We start from the raw sequence: 26,086 nt of genomic DNA, 5'->3' as shown, positions 1-26,086 counted from the left end.
AGCCTCCCTGCACAGCCCACTATCTACACGGACCAATCATCCTCATGCGCATTAAATCCAAGTCTTTTCATTGGTGTCCCCGAATATCAAGGTTTTTTTTCCCAGAAGTCTTCGCTGCAGTGAGAAGTGAGAACTTCTGGGTACTCAGATTAGTGTAACCCAGAAGTTTCATCTTGTCCGGGGAAGGAGTAGAACCTGGGTCTCCCGCTTGGGGGGTGGAGGCACTGACAGCAACACCAATAGGGACGCCCTCTTGGAGGGACTGTCAGCGCTCCTTTGAGGAGTGAGTTTCACCAGCTACTCCATGTTTCACTCGGTTACACTCACCCCTCCAAACTCACTCCACACCGCTGGACATCCGTGTCACGGCACCGTTGTAACCCATACGTTTCGGCTTGTCCAGGGGGGGATTAGAACCTGGTTCTCACACTTGCGATGGTTGCGCCAATAGGGACTCACTTCACTTCACTCAGTTACACTAGCTTTTAATCATTCTCCTACATTTTAAATTATCTCTGAGAAACATGCCCCCTTATACGAATGATTGGATAAAAAATCATTCCAACCCCTGGTTTTCTTCAGAAGAAGCCCTCCAAGTCAGAGATTTGGCTTGGTCTGAAGCCAGACATACTGACCTTTCGTCAGACTGGTTGCATTTCAGACAACTGCAGAATAGACTACTACTTCCCCTCTCCCACCACAGATTTGTAGTGATAATGTTCCAGTTCTAAACAAGACAGGTGTGTGTGATGTTTTTAACCACCATTTTATATTCTCTGGCCATCTTTTCAATAGATTGCCTGCTAGTGGGCCTTCAGCAGACCATCCACCTGGTTTAGTGTCTGGGAGCTCGTCCAACGTCTGTGGCAGCTTTACACTTAGACCAGAAAGCCACATTGAAATTTTTAATGCTCTTTCACAATTAAGCACTAAATCAAAGGGTGCGGATGATCTGGATCCTTATCTTCTCTGTTTTAGTACTCATGTGATAGCATCTCCACTCTCCTACTTATTCAATCTGACGTTTATTTCTGGTAAAATCTCTGCGGTGTGGAAAGGTGCACAGCAGATTTTTTGTTACAGCTGTTACACCACTGTTTAAAGGTGGTAATCCCCACTGTTTAAAGGTGGTAATCCTGCTGAACTTGATAACTACTGCCCCATTTCAAAACTGTTGTGTAGCCAAGATTCTAGAATCTTCAGTTAATTCTCAGGGCTTTCTTGGAGGCATTCATTCTTCAACAGCAACAATAAGGGTTCAGACAACCACAACACTTGTGGTGAATGATATAGTTAGCAGTCTTGATAATCGGCAGCACTGCCCTGCACTTTTTATCAACCTGTCTAAAGCTTTGGTACGGTGGATCACAGCATTTTATTAAACATACTATCCTCCATAGGTCTAGATGAGCTATCGGTTAATTGGTTCTCAGATTATCTTACTGGGAGGACTCAAGGCTGTTGAGTTTAAATCAAGCTCTTGTAATTGGTAAGGGTGTCCCACAGGGGTACATCTTGGGTTCACTTTTATTTAGTATCTATATTAATAACATCCCTTCCCACACTGTTCTGTCCATTATATTATGCGGACGACACAGTCCTATGTACCCACTCCTAGTGCAAATCTTTTGCAAATCCATTTACTATTTACCAAATCGGCAGTCTGCTTTTGATGCTTTCCAGTTGTTCCTTATTGGCCATAAGCTTGTCCTCAACTCCGACAGGACTAAATGTACGTTGTTTTCAAGGTCTCATGGGATTGATGCCAGTATAGGTATTCACTCTTCAGGGGGCACAAATTGAAATTGTTAACTGTTTTCCACTGTTAGCAAGAAAATCACTGTGCAATCAACAATGGTGATGTTCTGTATATGCATGCCCCTCCCACTTATCTGTTCTGTATATGCATGCCCCTCCCACTTCTCTGTTCTGTATATGCATGCCTCGCTCACTTCTTTGAAGCCTCTTGATGCAGTATATCATAGTGCTCTACATTTTATTACAGATGATGGGTTTATCACTATGCTGTATAGCAAACGTGGATGGCCCTTGCCATTCAAAGGGAACAGCAGTCTTTTTTTTTTTTTACACTGTCTGGCAAGCTGCCATTAAACCTGTCCTGACCTTTAAGTTTCAGAGACATGGAACATCACACTAGGTCATCAATCTCATATAAGGCTGAACGTACATCGGTGTCACACCAACGCAGGACAGTCTGCCTTTAGTGTTCATGGCCCCGAGAGGTGGAACAGACCGCAGGTCTCCCTAAAGCTGGAGCAGCGTGTCTCTCTGGAGAGGTTCAGGGCTCTGGTAGGTCTCCCTAAAGCTGGAGCAGCTTGTCTCTCTGGAGAGGTTCAGGGCTCTGGTAGGTCTCCCTAAAGCTGGAGCAGCGCGTCTCTCTGGAGAGGTTCAGGGCTCTGGTAGAAGGTCCTAAAGCTGGAGCAGCTTGTCTCTCTGGAGAGGTTCAGGGTTCTGGTAGGTCTCCCTAAAGCTGGAGCAGCGCGTCTCTCTGGAGAGGTTCAGGGTTCTGGTAGAAGGTGCCCTCCAGGTCAACTGGGCATGTTTCTCATAGTCTTGTTTTTATTCTTGGATCTTGTGACTTCTTCTTGTGATTTGATGTGTTTTGTTGAACCATACCATGTCCCTATACTGTGTGATCAGGGGAACATTGAAAAAGAGCTTGCTCTTAATTGTCTCCTCTGAATAAATTCAATTCAGTAGCAGCAGAGTCTAAAAAGACGATTAATCTGGCAAAACATTTTGCTACCCCCTTAAATCCCTACCACCAAGTCATCCATTTTGATTTTATACAGTACATAGGACCTTTACTCCATACATGTTACATTAAATGAAAACTATACCATCACCTATAGTAACTGCACTTGGTGCACACTTAACACCTTGGGGAGGGAGGTTGTGGGGGGCTGGTGATGATGTTGTTTGTGGTTGTTTTGTATCTGTCCTTCTTTCCTTTGTATTCATTATGTTTTTGTTATTGAATGCCTCTGTTGATCCAGGGTGGGGGGGGGAGCTGATAGTCTTATTGGTGGGATAACGTAGTGCGATTTGTGAGCTCATGCTTGTCCTTCTCTTTCTCCCTGGCTGAGTGCCAATAAGAAACCCCAAGTGTGACTTTCACATGGTCTCCACCCCTGGCCAGGACATGCTGGCGGCTGACATGCTTTCCAGGGCCGCGCTCCCGACAGACACGTGATCTTGGGAGATGAAAAGTTCCCCCTTCAGTCACAACCAGCAGCCACTGGGCGGCGCTGTCCTGAACCAGCTGGGAGAGACGGTGAGATGCAATAATGTAATATGAACGATTATATTGCACAATATTGCGTTGCAGATTCGGTTTCCAACTGACTCGAACAAGCCGAGTTTATGAACGTGAGCCTATTTCTCTCTGGAGGCGATGCGCGGGATGAGTGAGACAACCCTAAAAATGGTAAATGACTGCACTTGTATAGCACGTTTATCCAAAGCGCTTTACAATGGCCTCTCATTCACCCATTCACACATCAATCCAGCCGCTGCCATCCACGGTGCCAATCTGCTCTTTGGGAGCAATTTGGGGTTCAGTGTCTTGCCCAAGGACACTTCGACATGTGGACACGAGGAACCGGGATTCGAACCGCCGACCCTACGATCACTGGACGACCCGCTCTGCCTCCTGAGCCACAGCTGCCTAGCAGTGGTGGAGGACTAGGTCAGCGTCTAACTGACCAATCCAAAGCTCAGATCTGATGGTGAACGTAACTCACAGGATGTGGTGTGGTTTACCAGAGAATCATAGTCAATCCAATCGGGGCAGTAAATAGATCCAAAGGTTTATTTTGAACATATGTACAGGGTACACATTAATTAATAAAACAAACAACTTTTCAAAATATTAAAACAAATACGATGGAACACTGCATAAAATGTGCAAAGGCAAGAACCAGTAAAACAAAAGCATTCTTTAAATAGTTGATTTACTTCCCCTTGCGTCTGTGCCTGCGCCTGATGAAGGCCTTGTACACGTAGTCTGATGGGGGTAGCATCTGAGGGCCGTTATACACGGCGAGGACGGTCATCTCTTCTGCATAGTTCAGGTTCTGGAGGAGCTGGACACACACACACATTACAGGGCCAATGGATGAGAAGGAAGCTCAGGAATGTAGTGAATAATGTTGATCATCCGATGATCATCCATGCTCTGTCTTTAGCGAGCTGAAGAGGTCCTTTAGGTGCACTGCTGATAGATTAGTGAAGTCCTTTGCTGCTGCTGGGAAGTTCTTTAATGAACATCTACTGCCTGCATTGCCTTGAGATGGGCTCTACTGTCCTGTATTCTGTTGGGTTTTGTGCTGCGTCAGGCCTTTGTGTTGTGTTTTATGTCGTGTTGTGTGTTTTTGTACTATGGTGGCACTCAATTTCCCCCTTGGGGATTAATATAACTAACTAACTAACATTATAAACTCAAAGAAAACTCAAAATCTCTCTCTCACACACACTCTCACACACACACACACATACAAACTCGCGCACACACACACACATGCACACACACACACTCACCTTGGGAGTGATGAAGAAGTACTGGGAGGTGGTCCCTTTGCAGGCCGTCCGCACCACAATGTCAAAGACCCTCCTCTCATTGACCGGGTCCATCCCCTGGGACAGAGAGACAGAGAGACAGACACAGACCGGTCAGTTTGGGTCCATCCCCTGGGACAGAGAGACAGAGAGACAGACACAGACCGGTCAGTTTGGGTCCATCCCCTGGGACAGAGAGACAGACACAGACCGGTCAGTTTGGGTCCATCCCCTGGGACAGAGAGACAGACACAGACCGGTCAGTTTGGGTCCATCCCCTGGGACAGAGACAGAAAGACACAGACCGGTCAGTTTGGGTCCATCCCCTGGGACAGAGACAGAAAGACACAGACCGGTCAGTTTGGGTCCATCCCCTGGGACAGAGACAGAAAGACACAGACCGGTCAGTTTGGGTCCATCCCCTGGGACAGAGAGACAGACACAGACCGGTCAGTTTGGGTCCATCCCCTGGGACAGAGAGACAGACACAGACCGGTCAGTTTGGGTCCATCCCCTGGGACAGAGAGACAGACACAGACCGGTCAGTTTGGGTCCATCCCCTGGGGGAAGGGACAGAGAGATATGAGGACATATATATATCCATATATATCATATGATATACTGATATGAGGACTTGCGCTTCCCTCGGTCTGTTCAAAACTACTCTGAACAACTGGCTTCAGGAAAACCAGAGCTGCATCCATAACATCATTTAAATTAAATCCTTAGCTATTATGTGTATTTATATCCTTGATTTGTATTTATTTATTGCATTTCTGTGTCTTTCATATGCTCTGTATGATGCTGTCATTGTTTACTTTTATCTTGTGTCATTTTAGGACACCTATTTATAACATCTTGGCCAGGGACCACAGATGAAATTTGCCTCCCGGCTAAATCTGGTGTATTTACATTTGTTGTTGATTGATATGAATTGTCCCTTCTCAAATAAACTGAGAATGAAATGAAACATCTCTGTGCACAGCCAGGTTCTAACACCAACGCTTAATGCTTCTAATACTGGACATGATGCTTGCTTGTGCTAGTGAAGACGGACAGATGGATTAGAACATGAGTACCTGATGCCAGCACAGGTGCTAGCTACACACAGGCCACGCCTCCCAATATCAGGCCACGCCTCCCAATATCACAGCCACTTCATCACAGAAACATTCATCTTTGATTCCATTTAACAGAATCTTCCCTCAGATTCCTGCCCGGGTCTCCAGCCCCCCTCCTCTGTGGATTTACTTACATGGATCAAAGTTGGATCCGCCCACAGGACTGACATTATGTATTTAGCCCATGTTTACTACTCTGATTATGTTCTTAGCCAATAGACAAACATTTTCCAGGAGCTTGCTCGATTGTCTCGTTGAGAGAGGTCAGGGAAGCATTTTTACAGTTCACTTCTCTGGCCCCTGGGTGAAACTGTTTTTTTTGCTTCCCTCTGGAATATGTAGGGGTGGGACCTATGCCCCCCCCCCCACCTCCCCATTGCTCTCTGTAAAGCACATTGTGTTGCCTCTGTGTATGGAATGCGCCATACAAATAAAGTTTGATTTGATTTGATTTAGGTGTGTGTGGATGTGTTGCTGAGGGGAATGTCGTTACATATATGCAAACACACAATAAGTCTCTCTCTGTTCAAATGGCTACTTTAAAGCAAATGTGAAATGTGTGTGTGTGTGTGGTAGTGGTTACGATTAAGCTGGTTGATTTTTGTGCACCACTAAAGAGGACATGTTTTGGTGTGTGTGTGTGTGTGTCTGTTACCTGGTTGATCTCGTCCACCACCCTGAAGGGGCATGGTTTGGTGTGTGTGTGTGTGTGTGTGTGTGTGTGTGTATGTGTGTGTGTGTATGTGTGTGTGTGTGTGTGTGGCCCACCTGATTGATCCGTCCAGCACCCTGAAGGGGCAGCGGTTTGGTGTGTGTGTGTGTGTGAGTGTGTGTGTGTGTGTGTGTGTCTGTTACCTGGTTGATCTCGTCCACCACCCTGAAGGGGCTTGGTTTGGTGTGTGTGTGTGTGTGTGTATGTGTGTGAGTGTGTTACCTGGTTGATCTCGTCCACCACCCTGAAGGGGCTTGGTTTGGTGTGTGTGTGTATGTGAGAGTGTGTGTGTGAGTGTGTTACCTGGTTGATCTCGTCCACCACCCTGAAGGGGCTTGGTTTGGTGTGTGTGTGTGTGTGTGTGTGTGTGTGTGAGTGTGTTACCTGGTTGATCTCGTCCACCACCCTGAAGGGGCTTGGTTTGGTGTGTGTGTGTGTGTGAGTGTGTGAGTGTGTGTGAGTGTGTTACCTGGTTGATCTCGTCCACCACCCTGAAGGGGCAGCGGTTTGGTGTGTGTGTGTATGTGAGAGTGTGTGTGTGAGTGTGTTACCTGGTTGATCTCGTCCACCACCCTGAAGGGGCTTGGTTTGGTGTGTGTGTGTATGTGAGAGTGTGTGTGTGTGTGTGTGTGTGTGTGTGAGTGTGTTACCTGGTTGATCTCGTCCACCACCCTGAAGGGGCAGCGGTTTGGTGTGTGTTTTTGTGTGTTACCTGGTTGATCTCGTCCACCACCCTGAAGGGGCTTGGTTTGGTGTGTGTGTGTGTGTGTGTTACCTGGTTGATCTCGTCCACCACCCTGAAGGGGCTGGGTTTGGTGTGTGTGTGTGTGTGTGTGTTACCTGGTTGATCTCGTCCACCACCCTGAAGGGGCTTGGTTTGGTGTGTGTGTGTGTGTGTTACCTGGTTGATCTCGTCCACCACCCTGAAGGGGCTTGGTTTGGTGTGTGTGTGTGTGTGTGTGTTACCTGGTTGATCTCGTCCACCACCCTGAAGGGGCAGCGGTTGAGGTCCTGCAGGGCCATGAGGTAGAGCATGGTGGACACGCTCCTCTCCCCCCCGCTCTGGTGGTGGGCCGTCAGCTCCTGCAGCTGCGTGTCGCTACGGAACTTCACCCGGATACGGATCCCGTACTTGTCATACTCCTCCTGAGGGGGGCGCACACACACACAGCTCTCACCCACCACAGCAGGACGCGTGTGTGTGTGTGTGTGTGTGTGTGTGTGTATGTGTACATAGAGATTGTACACTTATGAGATTTGAGAGCACAATCTATGGGCCTTTCTTCTGAATGTACAGCTGTATGGTGACGTGTGTGTGTGTGTGTGTGTGTGTGTGTGTGTGTCTACGGCATGGCATGCCTGTGTGGGTATTAGTGTGTATTCTGGGTATTAGTGTTTATTAGTGTGTATGAGTGTGTATGAGTGTTTATTAGTGTGTATGAGTGTGTATGAGTGTGTATGAGTGTGTATGAGCGGTATTAGTGTGTACAGTATGAGTGTGTATGAGTGTGTATGAGTGTGTGTGAGTGTGTGTGAGTGTGTATGAGCGTGTATGAGCGTGTATGAGCGTGTATGAGTGTGTATGAGTGTGTATGAGTGTGTATTAGTGTGTATGAGTATGTATGAGTGTGTATGAGTGTGTATTAGTGTGTATGAGTGTGTATTAGTGTGTATTAGTATGTATGAGTGTGTATTAGTGTGTATGAGTGTGTATTATTGTGTATGAGTGTGTATTAGTGTGTATGAGTGTGTATGAGTGTGTATGAGTGTGTATTAGTGTGTATGAGTGTGTATTAGTGTGTATTAGTGTGTATTAGTATGTATGAATGTGTATTAGTGTGTATGAGTGTGTATTAGTGTGTATTAGTGTGTATGAGTGTGTATTATTGTGTATGAGTGTGTATTATTGTGTATGAGTGTGTATTAGTGTGTATTAGTGTGTATGAGTGTGTATGAGTGTGTATGAGTGTGTATTAGTGTGTATGAGTGTGTATTAGTGTGTATGAGTATGTATGAGTGTGTATGAGTGTGTATGAGTGTGTATGAGTGTGTATGAGTGTGTATTAGTGTGTATGAGTGTGTATTAGTGTGTATTAGTATGTATGAGTGTGTATTAGTGTGTATGAGTGTGTATGAGTGTGTATTCCTGCTCACCTCGTTGTCAGAGTGCAGGTCCACCTCCCCAGCGCAGTTCATGGAGCGGAAGAAGTCGCTGAACTTGTCGTTGATCTGCTCCACCAGCTGCTTGAGGGGGTTCAGCCAGCGCCCCTTAGCCTGAGACACACCCACGGTCAGGAAGACCCAGAATACACACCAGCCCCCTAATCAGAACCTCAACACACACCAGCCCCCTAAATAGAACCTCAACACACACCAACCCCCTAATCAGAACCTGGACCCACGAACACACACCAACTCCCTATTCAGAACCTGAACTCAAACCAGTCTCCTAATCAGAACCTGAACACACACCAGCTCCCTAATCAGAACCTGAACACACACCAGCTCCCTAATCAGAACCTGAACCCTGAACACACACCAGCTCCCTATTCAGAACACACACCAGCCCCCTAATCAGAACCTGAACACACACCAGCCCCCTAATCAGAACCTGAACACACACCAGCTCCCTAATCAGAACCTCAACACACACCAGCTCCCTAATCAGAACCTGAACCCTGAACACACACCAGCTCCCTATTCAGAATACACACCATCCCCCTAATCAGAACCTGAACACACACCAGCCCCCTAATCAGAACCTGAACACACACCAGCTCCCTAATCAGAACATGAACACACACCACCCCTAATCAAAACCTGAACACACACCAGCTCCCTAATCAGAACATGAACACACCAGCCTCCTAAACAGAACCTGAACACACACCACCCCTAATCAGAACCTCACACACCAGCTCCCTAATCAGAACCTGAACCAACAAACACACACCCTCTCCCTATTCAGAAAACACACCAGCCCCCTAATCAGAACCTCAACACACACCAGCTCCCTAATCAGAACCTCAACACACACCAGCTCCCTAATCAGAACCTGAACCCACGAACACACACACCAGCCCCCTAATCAGACCCTGAACACACACCAGCCCCCTATTCAGAACCTGGACCCATGCCATGGTTCATCAGTGTGGGTCACCTCTGAGATGTTCTGCCTATAGGTGTCCAGCGTGCTGCTCTTGTCATCCAGCTCCTTCTCCAGGTTCCTGATCTCCTGCTCTCTCTTGTTGTACTCGTCCACCACCTAGGAGGGGAGGGGACAGGGTGGGACTGACGTACATGTGCACACTCACTCACTCACTCACTCACTCACTCACTCACTCACTCACTCACTCACTCACTCTGAAGGGCAACAGAACACGCTCTCTGCCCCGCCCCCCTTCTCTTACGTTGTCGCTGAGGCCGGTGAAGCAGTCGGCCCTCGCCCTCTCCTCGTTCAGACGGGCGTCGATCTCATCCAGAGAGTTGGGCAGCTCACTGAACGCCTACCCAACAAGAACAACAACATGAAACGTGAGTAAGTGAATAAGCAAGAGAGTTAATCAAGAAAATGGGTGGAAAGGGCTGTTAAGAATGCACGGATAAACGTGTGTGTGCAGGAAATGGCCGGAGGCCCAAGAAAACTAAATGAATAGCGTGGATGTAGTGGTTGTAGTGGATGTAGTGGTGGTGTGGATGTAGTGGTTGTGTGGATGTAGTGGTTGTGTGGATGTAGAGGTTGTGTGGATGTAGTGGATGTAGTGGTTGTGTGGATGTAGTGGATGTAGTGCTTGTGTGGATGTAGTGCTTCTGTGGATGTAGTGCTTGCTTGTGTGGATGTAGTGGTGGTGTGGATGTAGTGCTTGTGTGGATGTAGTGCTTGTGTGGATGTGGTGGTTGTGTGGATGTAGTGCTTGTGTGGATGTAGTGGTGGTGTGGATGTGGTGGTTGTGTGGATGTAGTGGTTGTGTGGATGTAGTGGTTGTGTGGATGTAGTGCTTGTGTGGATGTAGTGCTTGTGTGGATGTAGTGGTTGTAGTGGATGTAGTGGTTGTAGTGGATGTAGTGGTGGTGTGGATGTAGTGGATGTAGTGGTTGTGTGGATGTAGTGGTTGTGTGGATGTAGTGGATGTAGTGGTTGTGTGGATGTAGTGGATGTAGTGCTTGTGTGGATGTAGTGCTTCTGTGGATGTAGTGCTTGCTTGTGTGGATGTAGTGGTGGTGTGGATGTAGTGCTTGTGTGGATGTAGTGCTTGTGTGGATGTGGTGGTTGTGTGGATGTAGTGCTTGTGTGGATGTAGTGGTGGTGTGGATGTGGTGGTTGTGTGGATGTAGTGGTTGTGTGGATGTAGTGGTTGTGTGGATGTAGTGGTTGTGTGGATGTAGAGGTTGTGTGGATGTAGAGGTTGTGTGGATGTAGTTCTTGTGTGGATGTAGTGGTTGTGTGGATGTAGTGGTTGTGTGGATGTAGTGGTTGTGTGGATGTAGTGGTTGTGTGGATGTAGAGGTTGTGTGGATGTAGTGCTTGTGTGGATGTAGAGGTTGTGTGGATGTAGAGGTTGTGTGGATGTAGTGCTTGTGTGGATGTGGTGGTGGTGTGGATGTGGTGGTGGTGTGGATGTAGTGGTTGTGTGGATGTAGTGGTTGTGTGGATGTAGTGGTTGTGTGGATGTAGTGGTTGTGTGGATGTAGAGGTTGTGTGGATGTAGAGGTTGTGTGGATATAGTGCTTGTGTGGATGTAGAGGTTGTGTGGATGTAGAGGTTGTGTGGATGTAGTGCTTGTGTGGATGTGGTGGTGGTGTGGATGTGGTGGTTGCGTTATCAGGGTGTGCTGACCAGGTGAAGGTCGGGGGACAGAGCCGCCTCCTTAGGGTCCATGTTGCAGATCTCCCGGGCCCTCTTCATCAGACCCTTGCACATGTCCAGCAGACGCACCTTCCGCTGCTCCAGCTGACCAAACGCTTGCTGAGAGAGGAGAGGAGGGATACGGTCGGTCAGTAACACATACACACACACACAGCATCAGCCTACAGATGACTTCAAAGGGATCATTTCGCAGTGTGATCGACGACCGCTGTGAGGGTATGGCTGGGATGGGTGTTTTACAGAGAGAATGTGAATGTGAATGTGTATATAAATGAGGTAGTAGTGTGAATGTGTGTGTATATAAATGAGGCAGTAGTGTGAGTGTGTGTGTGTATATGAATGAGGTAGTAGTGCAAGTGTGTGTGTATATGAATGAGGTAGTAGTGTGAGTGTGTGTGTATATAAATGAGGTAGTAGTGTGAGCGTGTGTGTATATGAATGAGATAGTAGTGTGAGTGTGTGTGTATATGAATGAGGTAGTAGTGTGAGTGTGTGTGTATATGAATAAGGTAGTAGTGCGAGTGTGTGTGTATATGAATGAGGTAGTAGTGTGAATGTGTGTTTAAATAAATGAGGTAGTAGTGTGAATCTGTGAGGTAGTAGCGTGAATGTGTGTGTAAATAAATGAGGTAGTAGTGTGAATGTGTGAGGTAGTAGTGTGAATGTGTGTGTAAATAAATGAGGTAGTAGTGTGAGTGTGTGTATATGAATGAGGTAGTAGTGTGAGTGTGTGTATATGAATGAGATAGTAGTGTGAGTGTATATGAATGAGGTAGTAGTGTGAGTGTGTGTGTATATGAATGAGGTAGTAGTGTGAGTGTGTGTGTATATGAATGAAGTAGTAGTGTGAGTGTGTGTGTATATGAATGAGGTAGTAGTGTGTGTGTGTGTGTGTGTGTATATGAATGAGGTAGTAGTGTGAGTGTGTGTGTATATGAATGAGGTAGTAGTGTGAGTGTGTGTATATGAATGATGTCCTTCTCACCTCCAGTGTCCTCAGCTGCGCAGTGTCCTGTCTGTAGTCGGTCTCCAGCTTGGCCTTCTCTGCTGTCAAGCCCACAGTCTCCAGGGACAGGTACACCATCTCCTGACTCAGCCTGGCCCTCGTCTGGAGACAAGGATGGAAGGAGAGGGATAGAGAGAGAGAGAGAGAGAGAGAGAGAGAGAGAGAGAGAGAGAGGGAGAGGGGGGGAGAGGGAGAGAGAGAGAGAGGGGGGAGGGAGAGGGGGGGATAGGGAGAGAGGGAGAGGGGGGGAGAGGGAGAGGGGGAGAGAGAGAGGGAGAGAGAGGGAGAGAGAGAGGGAGGGAGAGAGAGGGAGAAAGAAAGAAAGAGAGAGAGGGAGAGAGAGGGAGAGAGGGGGGGGGGAGAGAGGGGGGGAAAGAGAGAGAGAGAGAGAGAGAGAGAGAGAGAGAGAGAAAAGAGTGAAAAGAGAGTGAAAGAGACCTCTGACGTAAGCCAGCGAGCGCACAGCATCACACAAGACCCAGGAGACCCAGGAGACCCAGGAGAACCAGGAGACCCAGGAGACCCAGGAGAACCAGGAGAGCCAGGAGACCCAGGAGAACTAGGAGACCCAGGAGAACCAGGAGAGCTCAACATGAGGGACCTTCAATCGTCCAGCAGCCCCGCCAGACGTACCTTCATGTAGGCCACGATCTCCGTCACCACGGCCACCTTCTGAGTGTTGACAGCGGAGATCCTGGTCCTGGTCTCGTCCTCGGCCTTCTGCAGGTCTATCCCTCCCTGCTCCATCTGCCTCAGACTGCGCCCAGACGCAACGGACAGACACTGTGTCACAACTTCCTGTTCCCACAGCGTTTATGTGTCATTAAGTGTGTCTGATGAGTTTAAGCAGTGAGCTCAGTGTATATAGCCTATACACGTGCACACACATTTGCATACACACGTTTACACGCACACACACACACAAAACTGTACGCTGTTTATGTTATGTGGTCATGGATCTGTGAAGTGGTCATGTGATATAACTGTATGATGTAGTTTTTAGCTGCTGCGTGTTTTGTGTAATTTATTTAATTGCTTTAAATTGTAATTGTTTTTAGAAAAGCCTAACTAGGGACCAAGGTTATTATAGTTAACGAAAACTAACTAAAAAACGAAAACTAGGTGTGAAAAAACATTTTAGTTAACTGAAATAAAAATAAAAACTAGGCTTCACAAAAAAACGATAACTAACTAAAACGGTATTGTGTGTTTACAAAACTAACTAAAATAAAATAAAATTATAGAGAAAATGTCCTTAGTTTTAGTCTTTTTCATTTCATACATAAGCCTAGTATTTTGGGTGGATATGAAATCTATCCTCCATTTTCTTTAGCTGTGCCCCTGCACAGAAGTAACCTGACGTGCACCAGATGGTTTGTTTCACACAGAGTGAAACAACGTGAGCTCACGAGTTCAGGATGGTCTCACCAGGCTAGCACAGAAGAATAAAAAACTAAAATTAATAATGAAACTAATAAAAACAAAACTAAAACTAAGCATTAAAAAAAAAAAAAAAAACTAAACTAAACTAGCAAACCTGCTTTAAAACTAATCAAAACTAAACTGAAATTGAAAACAAAAAGTTAAAACGATATAAAAATAAAAACTAATGAAAAAAGCAAAACTATTATAACCTTGCTAGGGACTGGGGTCACACACACACAAAAGACTTGAAAGTAAAAAGTAGAAAGAAACAACATTCCAACCATTACACACACACACACACACACACACACACACACACACACACACACACACACACACACACACACACACACACACACACACACACACACCTCTCCTGTTTGGTGCTGATCTTCTGCTCCAGCTGTCTCTTCTTGCCCTTCAATTCCGAGAGCTGCTTCTTCTGAGCCCTCAGCTCGTTGTCACGGTGATCCAGCTTGGTGGCGCGTCCCTGCATGGCGTTCATCTGGGCGTCGATGCCCTGCATGGTGGCCTCACACGCCTGGGCACGGCAAAGGTCAGAAGGTCAACTCGGGTTCACTGGGGTAGCGTTACATAACCAAGCATGTTTATTTCTTAAAAGTGCAGTATGCAGTTTGTGATTTCCTGTTAGACTTATGTCTATCACACACTAGAAGTAGGGATGTCCAATCAAGATTGGGCAGACTATATCAATCAATCAAAGCTTTATTTGTATAGCGCATTTCATACCCAGAGGCAACACAATGCTCTTTACAGAGAACAAGGGAGGTGGGCATACGACCCACACCAACATGGGGAAGCAAAAAAACAGTATCACTTGGGGGCCAGATAAGTGAGCTGTAAAAATTCTACCCTGACCCCTCTCAACAAGGCGATCGAGCAAGCTCCTGGAGCATGTTTGTCTACCGGCTAAGAACATTTATAAAGCAATAAATTACATTAAATTACATTTTCAGAGTAAGAGAGGCTAAAAACATCATAGGAGAGACATGGCAAACACTGGTGTGTGTCTGTGTGTGCGTGAATGTGCCTGGGCCCAGATAGAGGCAGGGGTCGGGGGACTATAAGATTTGGCAGACGATAAGATTTGGCAGACGATAAGATTTTGCAAAGACTGGGATCTTGTTAAACGCCATTTTGAGCGCTGCAGGATTTGCTGTCCACCGTTTCCCCTTCTCCCCTCTATCGTGGTTCAAATCTCTCTTCCTGGTTTTGCTGTTTGGTGCTGGAGAGACGAGCCCAGCGCACCTGGTTGTTGACAACCATCATTCACGTCATTGAACTTGTTTAAATAAGCCAAGAATAAAAACGTACAATAATATGAAACGTTGATTTTATCAGAATGTCAAGAAGAGAAAATGACAGCTTGGACTGACACTAGGGCTATGATATAAAATTGATACAGCAATCCATCGCAATATTTTTTTCTGTGATACAGTTTACATTTTCCGCGTTACCGTATCTATAGTTTTTTTCTCCCCCACAATATACAGAATAAGACGGAATAGATATCTAGAAAATTGAGGATAGAATTCAGTCATAAACACTTACGTCATAACATTTTCCATAAACTCTGTAGAGTATCGCAATGTATTGTATCGTATACGCATGGTGACCCATGCATTGTGAGTAGGGCTGGGTATCATTTCAAAAATTACGATACCAATACCAATACCAGTAACCTTAAAGTGATACCGATACCAATTGAATACTTCAATCGATACTTTGAATTTATTTTTTGCATTTTCTTCATTCCATAACCATCATGTGAATGGAAGTATTCAGTTGTGCAAAATGCCATCAATCCTCCCACATTCAAGTAATGTTTACAAGAATACATTTTGAAAGTGTTTAAAAGAGTATCAAACTGCATTTATTACAATATAACTACTGACAGTGACAACACATTTTTAGTCATCTGTGACCTTACAGCTAATGTGAACGGTGTGCCAAGGCTGCTGCTGGGGGTGGCAACATCAGCAGTAGCAGTTGTGGTGCTAGTAGGCCTAGGGGGGTCTTAACATTAAGCATAACATTAGTTAATAACGTTAGCCTACACACATTTTGCTGCTACAGAAGTTAAAAACTACCACTAAGTAACCAATGCACTAAGCAATGCATTACAGTAGGGTTGCTAATGCTAGCTAGCTAGGTAATGGGGGAAATCCGCGTTTTTATGCATTTATTTTTACCATACACCATAGGCGTGTAGCATAACCATACCTTTGAGCGTTTTGGTGGCATTACCTCAGCGTGCTAAACTGTGTCAACAACTCGCAGTTGCAGTCAATTTCACCAGACGGATTGTAGCTGTCTGCCGTAACGGGCCAATCATGTGTCGCATTAAATTGAAGAACGCTTGCGGTGATTGGACCATATTACAACGTCTTTTTTTCCTAGATCTCAATACAAAAAGGATCGAATGAAGTACTGGTTTGACTGAAGACGTTTCGATGCTACTTGGTATCAGTTTGTTTCGATCCAGTACTACAAGGTATCGAGTACCGATACCCAGCCCTACTTGTGAGACGTATCGTATCCTGAGGTCCTTGCCAACACCCAGCCCTAACTGACACCTCACACCAAACCATCGAGGTGACGGGAGCGTGCTCCGATTCTAGCAAAAGTCTTGTGATTTTATTCTGACATTGGAAATCTGCCTGTGACAGTGAAATCGGTTGAAGTCGGTTAGTGTAAGACCAGCATTAGGAAAAATGTTGAAAGATTTAGAAAAATGCAACCGACAAAATTCCCGCCCCTGCCTTCAGCCCTCCCCCAAAATCCCCGCCACTCCTCCAAACTGGAGAAGAACAAATCAGACTCGCTAGGCAGGTAGGGAGGTTGATCGGTTAGGTAAGCCATTCAATCATTTCAAGTTGGCAACTCAAAATGATTGGATGCACTTATTACAGTCTTGTGACTTCCACATATTAAGGATTTATTTCATTTTAGTATCAGAGCAATTTTTGCTGTCGGGATGTAATGAGAATTGCATAAAATATAACAAAAAGTGCTTCTTAGCCAAACTGCACACTGCACCTTTAAATAAAGTGTTTGAAGTAGTGTTTGACTGCTAGTGTGAGGAGCCAGTGTTGTTTGAGGTAGTGTTTGACTGCCAGGGTGGGAGGGGCCAGTGTTGTTTGAGGTAGTGTTTGACTGCCAGGGTGGGAGGAGTCAGTGTTGTTTGGACTGCCAGAGTGGGAGGAGTCAGTGTTGTTAGGACTGCCAGGGTGGGAGGAGCCAGTGTTGTTAGGACTGCCAGGGTGGGAGGAGTCAGTGTTGTTAGGACTGCCAGGGTGGGAGGAGCCAGTGTTGTTAGGACTGCCAGGGTGGGAGGAGCCAGTGTTGTTAGGACTGCCAGGGTGGGAGGAGCCAGTGTTGTTAGGACTGCCAGGGTGGGAGGAGCCAGTGTTGTTAGGACTGCCAGGGTGGGAGGAGCCAGTGTTGTCTGACGGCGCTGCTGCTCACCTTGATCTGCTCCTCCAGCCGGCGCTTCTCCTCAGCGTCCACTAGGATGGTCAGGTACTGGGACGGGCGCACGGCAGAGTTGCTGGTGCTGGTCTTGTTGGAGTACAGAGACCTCTTGACCTGGTAGCGCTCCTCAGCTGTGTACAGAACCTTCAGATTGGGTTCCTCAATCACCTGGAGCAAACGGAGGTGGGCAAATAATCAGCCTACTGAGTAGAAACACTGTATATTAAACAACAGCATCAATTCATTCAATTAATACGAATTAAATTCAGTTAATACCAAATGACGATAAAATAGGATACTAGTCAATTAGTCCGGGGGCCAATAGTGATATTTTCACAAATTGGTATCACCTAAGGTGACCAAACAATTTTGGTATTTTTGTCTTCCTACGTGTCTCTACTTTATGAGATAAAACACGTTGGAGACATATTCACTGTTTATAAGACCATTGGTTTCCAAAAATATTGTCCAGAAGTCAAAATAAATTATATACAAGAATCAAATCAGGGTTTTGTCATTTTATATGGGGGCAGGTTTGTTTATAGAGTGATTACTAACATTAAGCTACTAGACAGGCAGGGTTATCAAAATATAAACTAGACACATGAAGACAAAAATACCAACATTATTTGGTCCCCTTAGATGGTACCAGAATCTGGATTGGACCCTGGACTAAGTAGATGAGAATAAAATCTCTTATAGCTGAGGTGAAAACGGCCCGTCCCTTATGGGTATGAAGCACATGGGTGTTAGAGCCCAAATTAATTCAGACACTCTCCGTCCTCCTCAGTGCAACTCCTCAGGTGGGAACATACCTTTTTGATCATGGCTCTGGTCTGGTCTGTTCCCACGGGAACATCGTGGACCCTGTACTGGTTGCAGAGATAGCTCATGACGTCCTCGGGGGCGTCGAACAGCTCGCGGAGGTACGAGAAGAAGCCAAAACGCCTGCCGACCAACCACAGAACAACATGAGAAGAAAACAGGAGTGATTCCTAAACTACTATGACGGCTACCGGAGGGTTGAGGTGGAACGAGGGTTTGTGGTTCTATGGTTCTATGGACCTAAACCCTGTGGTGAAGAACATCATGTAGTGTGAGAGGATGAAGAGTGTAAGAGGATGAAGAGTGTTAGAGGATGAAGAGTGTGAGAGGATAAAGAGTGTGAGAGGATGAAGAGTGTGAGAGGATGAAGAGTGTGAGAGGATGAAGAGTGTGAGAGGATGAAGAGTGTGAGAGGATGAAGGTTTCTCACTTGAGGGAGTCGATGGGGCGGGAGGGGGGGCGGTCCGCGGCCGACTCCCCCGGGGCAGAGATGGAGTTCACCCTCAGGTTCAGCCTGTCACGCACCTGAGGGACTCACAAGGTCAGAGGTCATCACCTTTCATGCAGAGTGACTGGCCTCAGGTCATGTTCTGAGACTGATATACAAGTACTCTGAAAATACCCAAAACGACCGGCTTTCCCCCACAAACTGAGACCTTTGACCCCTTCACTGTGACCTCACCTCCTCCATGAACCTCTCCATGTCGTCCTTCCTCTGGAAGACGAACGCTCGCAGGTCGTTGAAGGAGATGTGGTTCTCCACGTATTTGGCAAAGCGGTTGTCTTTCACGTTTATCTACAGAGCAGAGGACAGAGCAGAGGATGAAGGGTTTCATAGAGCAGAGGATGAAGGGTTTCATAGAGCAGAGGATGAAGGGTTTCATTACGGCAGGCTTAAAAAAAAGTCTATCATGATAAAGATATTTTCACAAATTGGTATCACCTAAGGTGACCAAACAATTTGGGTATTTTTGTCTTCCTACATGTCTCTACTTTATGAGATAAAACACATTGGAGACATATTCACTGTTTATAAGACCATTGGTTTATAAAAATATTGTTCACAAGTCAAAATAAATGTACATGTCTCTACTTTATGAGATAAAACACATTGGAGACATATTCACTGTTTATAAGACCATTGGTTTATAAAAATATTGTCCACAAGTCAAAATAAATGTCAAACACGACTTTTCATCTTGTAATGGCAAAAGGGGAGTGTAAAAGACACCATTCCAGGGTAGTTTTTGAACAAAGTAGTATTTATAAATCATCCAAGGGAGAGATTGGGTAGGGGTTGGGTAGTTAGCGTATTGTGTGTTGTGTATGATGTATTGTAGTGTTCTGTTGCGTGCTGTGTTTTGTTGCTCTGGAGCTGTACAGCCCTTTGGTCAACCTCGGTTGTTTTAAATGTGCTTTATAAATAAAATCTGAGTTGAGTTGAGAGAGACCAGCAGAGTAGAAGGACCAGCCTGGTGTGATCTAAGCAGCGGTCTCTCCAGACTCTCACCACCAGCATCATGGGCTCGTGGACTCTGCCGGTGAACAGGTCCTTGTTCTGCCTGAGCCAGTGGATGGCGGTGAGCGTGTCCTTGGAGCGCACTCTCAGCTTCTCCTCCTTGATGTTCATCATGTCCTCCACGCTGCGAAGCTTGTTCGTCAACACTGGAACCACACACACACACTCACTCACACACTGCTGTCATTTGGGTAGTCAACACAGAGCACCTCCATATTTACGTGTGTGCGTGTGTGTGTGTGTGTGAGTGTGTATGTGAGTGTGTTTGTGTGTGTGTGTGAGTGTGTGTGTGTGCGTGTGTGTGCGTGAGTGTGTGTGCGTGTGTATGTGTGCGTGTGAGTGTGTGTGAGTGTGTGTGTGTGTGAGAGTGTGTGTGTGTGTGTGTGAGTGTGTGTGTGAGTGTGTGTGAGTGTGTGTGTGTGTATGCGTGCGTGCGTGCTTGCGTGTGTCCCCCTCACATCTGTACTCTCCGTTGAGGTTGTCCTTCTCCCGGCGCAGGTCGGCCTTCTCCTCCTCCATCTTGGCCCGGTCCTCCTGGATGCGCCTCAGCTCCGCGTTCACCGCCTCCATCTGCGGCCCCAGGTCCGGCTGGTCGGCCATCTTGTCCAGCTCCTCCTTCAGGTCGTCGATCAGACGTCTGCTGTTGCTGATCCTCTTCCTGCGGTCCGTCTCCTCCGTCTGCTTCAGGCTCAGAGCCTGTTTGATGTCCTCTATCTGGACACACAGGGACCAATCACTGTCATTTATTCCATTTCAAACCATCCCAGTCTAAATGCCATGAACGTAAACGTCTCCGCTAGTAGTCTGAAGTACATAATTATGCAGCATATTTATTCAAAATGTATTGAAATGAGGAAAAGCCCCTTGAGTTGCACCGACTGGTTTTCGAGGGGGTCCTCGAGCACAAACACACAGTATGAACATTTAAAGAAAACAAAACAAAACAGAGAAACAATATATGACAACACAAGACAATGGACAATAACAGCCAGAAGTACACATACAGGCTCTCATCACTGCCCCCCCCCACCCCCACCCCCCTAACATCCATTTTAAATCATCTTCAATAAAATAAAATAAATAGCATATGGACTTTAGAAATTCCCTGCAGACTGCAGAGATCCATCATCCTTCTCTGGTTGTCAGAGAGTGTGACAGGGAGCCAGGGACACGGATGACACAGTGTGACAGGGAGCCAGGGACACGGATGACACAGTGTGACAGGGAGCCAGGGACACGGATGACAGCAGAGTGTGACAGTGAGCCAGGGACACGGATGACAGCAGAGTGTGACAGTGAGCCAGGGACACGGATGACAGCAGAGTGTGACAGTGAGCCAGGGACACGGATGACAGCAGAGTGTGACAGTGAGCCAGGGACACGGATGACAGCAGAGTGTGACAGTGAGCCAGGGACACGGATGACAGCAGAGTGTGACAGTGAGCCAGGGACACGGATGACAGCAGAGTGTGACAGTGAGCCAGGGACACGGATGACAGAAGGTGACAGGGAGCCAGGGACACGGATGACAGTGTGACAGGGAGCCAGGGACACGGATGACAGCAGAGTGTGACAGTGAGCCAGGGACACGGATGACAGCAGAGTGTGACAGTGAGCCAGGGACACGGATGACAGAAGGTGACAGGGAGCCAGGGACACGGATGACAGTGTGACAGGGAGCCAGGGACACGGATGACAGAGTGTGACAGGGAGCCAGGGACACGGATGACAGAGTGGACCTACTTCTTTGTGCTTTCTGTCCAGCTGGTCCTGCTTCTGTTTACACTTCGTAGTAGCGTCTCTGATGCTGGCGGCCTGGGATAAACAACAACAAATCATCATCATCATCATCATCATCATCCTCAACTCACACCCATCTTATCAGATGTAGAAGAGTCGAGAGGGGCTGGGTGTTTCTGGACAGCTCAGTCTCAGATGTAGAGCAGTCTAGAGGGGCTGGGTGTTTCTAGGTCAAGGTCAACTTTATTTATAAAGCACATTTAAAATCAACCGAAGTTGCACCAAAGTGCTGTACAATATATAAAATAAACTAAAACAAAAAACAGAATAAAGTGCACATAATTACAGAACAATAAAAGGACAGGACACAAAACAGGACAAGGGATGTAGGCTATCAGGCCTCAAAAGCCAGTGAAAACAAGTGCGTTTTAAGCTGAGACTTAAAGAGCCCTAGGTTCTGTGCGTGTCTAATGTGTGGAGGGAGGCTGTTCCAGAGCTTTGGGCCAGCCACCGCAAAAGCTCGGTCACCCTTGGTCTTCAGTCTCGATCTAGGGACTGTTAAAAGAGTCTCAGGGTTCTAGATGTCGCCCGAACTTGAATCAGTTCAGCCAGATAGTGGGGGGCCAAACCATGTAGAGCCTTAAAAATTAACATTAAGATTTTAAAATCAATCCTGAAGCGAACAGGAAGCCGGTGCAGGGAGGCCAGCACCGGTGTGATGTGGTCCCGCTTCTTGGTTCCAGTCAGGAGGCGCGCAGCAGCATTCTGGACCAATTGCAGGCGCCTCAGTGACCGCTGGTCAAGGCCCACATACAAGGCATGTTTCTGGACAGCTCGGTCTCAGATGTAGAGCAGTCTAGAGGGGATGGGTGTTTCTGGACAGCTCAGTCTCAGATGTAGAGCAGTCTAGAGGGGATGGGTGTTTCTGGACAGCTCAGTCTCAGATGTAGAGCAGTCTAGAGGGGCTGGGTGGTCGCTGACCTTCTCCCTCATCTGGTTCTCGATGGGTCTGAGCTTGTTGTCGATGCTCTGGATCTTCCTGGCCATGGGAGCCTGCTGCTCCTTCAGGCTCCTGAGCGCCTGCTTGGCCTCCTCTCGCTCCCTCTTTACCCCCTCCATCTCCTCCCGCGCCGTCTCGTACTCCTGGGGGGCGGAGGGGCGTTATGATTGTGGCAGAACACGTCGGACAACGCACACTCACACACACACACGCAATACCAAACAGGAACACACACTCACCCAAACACACACTGAAGGGGAACACTGCCCACTTGAGCTAATGTTTACATTTTTACTTAATCATTTCACATGAGACATGGCTCCTGGAGGTGTGCCTGGATATATAGCCCGGGTGACCCCTCACCCAGGCTCGGGGTGGTAAAAGGATAGCCCCTCGGCCCCCGAGCCAGGGGGGGGAGAAACATCGAAACCCACACGAAGAAGAAGAAGATTTCACACGCTACTCCATGTGTGCTCACCACCCAGGGCTTCTTCTTCTCCAGCATCTTGATCATGTCCAGATGTTTCTTCTTCTCATAGTAGCGTTGCACGTCGTGTTTGTTCCTCTCGTTGCGCTGCTTGGCCTTCTCCAAGAAGCTGGCCTTCTCCTTCACCGAGTTCTGACACAAAACAAACGCGGGACAACATGGCTAGAGCAAACCCTTCCAGCGCTGTCTGAGCAGCAAACAGAAGCTCTCCAGAAAGTCCTTCAGCTAATCATCCATCTAGAGCAGCCGTTCTCAATCAGAGCGCCATCCAGTGGGCTGCGGAGGCAGTGCTAGCCTACTGCCAAATGGTTAGTAAAATAAATAAATAAAGTTTGGTCATTTACAAAGCTAGTTTTTTTTATTTATCTAAATGTACTCAAGAATTCACATATAAACATTTCAAGTTTAAATGCATAATTTCAATGACTAGTTACGTTTGGGACCACCGCACCAATCACATCCGAGTGTGTTCAGCTAACGTAGCTTGCTAGAGAACGTTCCCTCGGATGCAAACGTTCCCTCGCCCTCGGATGAGAAAAGTGACGGACCACAAGTTTTTTTTCTCATGTACTTGGGAAGGTGGTCCTCTTATATTTTTCTCAATCAAAAGTGGTCCTTAAGTTACAAAAGGTTGAGAACCCCTGATGTAGGGCGCTTGTATGTTAACAGTGCATGTGGTGATATATATCGGACACACAATGAAATGTGTGGCCTGAAGGTTGTGGATGACGAAACGGTGACATGGCTCCTGGAGGTGTGCCTGGATATACTGTATAGCCCGGGTGACCCCCTCACCCAGGCTCGGGGTGGTAAAAGGAAAGCCCCTCGGCCCCGAGCCTGGGGGGGGGGGGGGTGAAACATCGACACCCACACAAAGAAGAAGAAGAAGTGCATGTGTCTCACCTCCAGTTCTCTCTCTTTGGTGCGGAACGTCTTGAGCTCACAGTGGAACTCGTACATCTCTGGCGGACCCACAGACTTCTCCGTGGCCTCCAGCAGCTCACTGTTGGTCATCTTGGCGAACTCCCCGACCTTCTCCTGTAGGGTCAGAGGCCAAAGGTCGAAGGCTGGTCGGAATAACACGATGCCAGCATAGCCAGGCGTCATTCTAGAAAATAATGTTTTTCTCCATTCCACACCAGAGGACTGGGTTTGAGTTTTATTAGGACAACCTGCATCATGTTCACACAGGATGAATTACATGTCCTATTACAATTTAAAAATACAATACAAATAAACAGAAAATACAGTACAGCAATCAACAATTAAGCTAAACATAATTTAAAAGGAGGGGTATCACGTTATACATTTTCATTTCAGAACGGTTAAATTTAGTTTAGTTTATTTTATTTGACAAGAAATTTTAAAAAACCTCATTAGATTTGTACATCAATAGCTTAAAAAAGATGAATTTTAACACAATAAAGTCATGGACTTATTTCCATTGTGGACCTTGATGTAATGACATCATACATGTAAATGTACATGACATGTAAAACACACTGAACATGGAGAACCGGTCTGTAGAACCGACAGGACTGGGGGAGGAACACACAGCTCCTCACCTGAGGGAGGAATTGACAGAGGTTCCCCACTTGGATCTGCAGGGCCTTCACCTCCTCCTCCACCGCTCTCTGGCTGGAGTGCCTCCCGTTCAGCATCCACACTGACTGGTTGTTCTCCACGTGGATCTCCCTGAAGATCAACACGTTGCCGCCTCTCTTGTACCTGAGAACACAAACTGGGTTTCATCTGTGTTGTTGCTATTTGCAAGTGCGAGAAAATCTGTGATGGCTGATTTAGAAAGACTTACAGTTCTATCTCAATGGATCCTTTAGTGCATCCGCGCTTCACATACAGCCCAACCTGTTGATTACATAACATACAGCTCAACCTGTTGATTAAATAACAGCCCAACCTGTTGATTAAATAACAGCCCAACCTGTTGATTATATAACAGTCATCCACCCTACAGTGACACATACTTGTCAGGAAATACACTTTGAAAAGATGTCTTTTAAATGTATATTTTTTGCAACTTCACTTCAGGAAGAACATGATACGATAGGATAATACTTTATTCATCCCGTCAGGGAAATTCAGTGTTGCAGCGTGACACATAACAACAGACAAACACTAAACCACAACAGGTGGTACAAAACAATAAAACATTAAAATGCAATAAAAGCATAGCAGGGCAGTAAAAGCATAAAATAAGCTTGTTTTCAGGAGTACTAAAACTAAGTCATTAGCCATCACCCACTCAGGTCAATGGAGTCCCTTGAGTGGGGGGAGGCGTTGTACAGTCTGATGGCTGAGGGGATAAAGGACCTCCAACACACTCACTACAGCTAGACAGGAAAATAAATGTTGGAACTCTTGGAGGGAATGAGTTCAGAAAACAGTGGGAGTTCACTAACCTTGTCTCCTCTGCCCAGAACAGCAGTCCTGCCAGCCAAGCCCAGACATAAGGCACATACGATACTGGACTTGCCGGTTCCATTGGCTCCCACAATCATGTTCAGGTTTGGTCCAGGGTGTAGTATTGAATGATCGTAGGTCCTAACGAAGAGACAAGAATAGAGAGAGATTGTTATGTTCTTATTTTTAATATAAAGCTGTCAGTTAATTCACATCAACATTACAGTGCATCTTTGCAGGCAGATATTTTTGTATAACGTCCAAATAAATAATTTCAAGATATATATATATACGATAAATAAAATGTGGCGTAGGCATACATCATGTCAGCTAGCAGTACAAGAATAACAGTGCACTTACAGGAAGTTGTGCATGGTGATGCGAACTATGGATCCCTCCACGAAAACCTCCCCGGAACCATCGCCAACTGCACTTGAATCAGTTCTTTCATTGCCTGAAGACGAAATTAATCCGGAGGTTTGTGCATTCGTGTCGACATGGCTTTTTCGTTTCCGTTTACCCGCAGCTGCCATGGCGGTGGGTCTGTCTGAAGTCCTCCCCGTCGGTCCGGCCTCTGGGTGATAAGGTTAACGATTCGCGCCAAAGCACCGTCCCCGAAGCACCGGTGTTGTGAAACGTCTCGTCCTCCGTGAACAACTCGCCTCTGTGGGCGTGGAAAACAGGTTGAGACGCCTCTCTCGGGTGTATAGAGTCAGAGCCTAAGCGGAAGCGGATAGAGCCGTCCCATGATACCGGAAAACTGTCATATGTACAGTAGTCAATGGCAAGAAACAAATAATTTCCTGATCCTGATGCAATGTTGAGAGTTGCATGAATGCGAAAGTAGAGTAAGCACTAGTCAGTTCTGTTAGAGCTGGCATGTGAGATCG

General features: G+C 46.6%; 1 protein-coding gene across 2 annotated transcripts; it reads right to left on the bottom strand.

The window, feature by feature from the left end:
- Positions 1–3,854: 3,854 nt before the first annotated feature.
- smc5 (structural maintenance of chromosomes 5) lies at positions 3,855–25,760 on the bottom strand. 2 transcript variants are annotated; one of them, XM_084442233.1, is made up of 24 exons: positions 25,557–25,760; positions 25,196–25,337; positions 24,589–24,641; positions 24,341–24,503; positions 23,679–23,813; positions 22,767–22,907; positions 22,270–22,431; positions 21,292–21,363; positions 20,007–20,262; positions 19,540–19,694; positions 18,712–18,825; positions 18,460–18,554; positions 18,020–18,152; positions 17,199–17,372; positions 14,081–14,250; positions 12,918–13,041; positions 12,264–12,386; positions 11,249–11,377; positions 9,822–9,917; positions 9,572–9,676; positions 8,566–8,685; positions 7,378–7,557; positions 4,561–4,656; positions 3,855–4,106 (listed from the first exon to the last, which is right to left on the bottom strand). In XM_084442233.1, exons 1-24 carry the CDS (start codon positions 25,727–25,729, stop codon positions 3,975–3,977), a joined length of 3,243 nt encoding a protein of 1,080 aa, XP_084298359.1. In that variant the 5' UTR covers positions 25,730–25,760; the 3' UTR covers positions 3,855–3,974. The 2 variants fall into 2 exon arrangements, with proteins under 2 accessions (XP_084298359.1, XP_084298360.1); XM_084442234.1 differs by lacking the exon at positions 22,270–22,431.
- Between the last annotated feature and the right edge of the window lie 326 nt (positions 25,761–26,086).

This window comes from Borostomias antarcticus (genome assembly GCF_949987555.1).
Source record: "Borostomias antarcticus genome assembly, chromosome: 8".
NCBI classification, from domain to species: Eukaryota; Metazoa; Chordata; class Actinopteri; order Stomiiformes; family Stomiidae; genus Borostomias; species Borostomias antarcticus.
The sequence above is the reverse complement of the archived record's forward strand: the minus strand, read 5'-3'. Positions and strand labels throughout refer to the sequence as shown.

What these genes read in the sequence shown, in the direction of transcription:
- smc5 (XM_084442233.1), bottom strand. Translation starts at nt 25,729, where the DNA reads ATGGCAGCTGCGGGTAAACGGAAACGAAAAAGCCATGTCGACACGAAT. An exon ending in ACGAGCCCATGATGCTGGTG is followed by an intron (nt 18,826 to 19,539) that starts GTGAGAGTCTGG and finishes TCTGCTCTGTAG; the next exon opens with ATAAACGTGAAAGACAACCG. An exon ending in TGGTGGACGAGATCAACCAG is followed by an intron (nt 4,657 to 7,377) that starts GTAACACACACA and finishes TCTCTGTCCCAG; the next exon opens with GGGATGGACCCGGTCAATGA.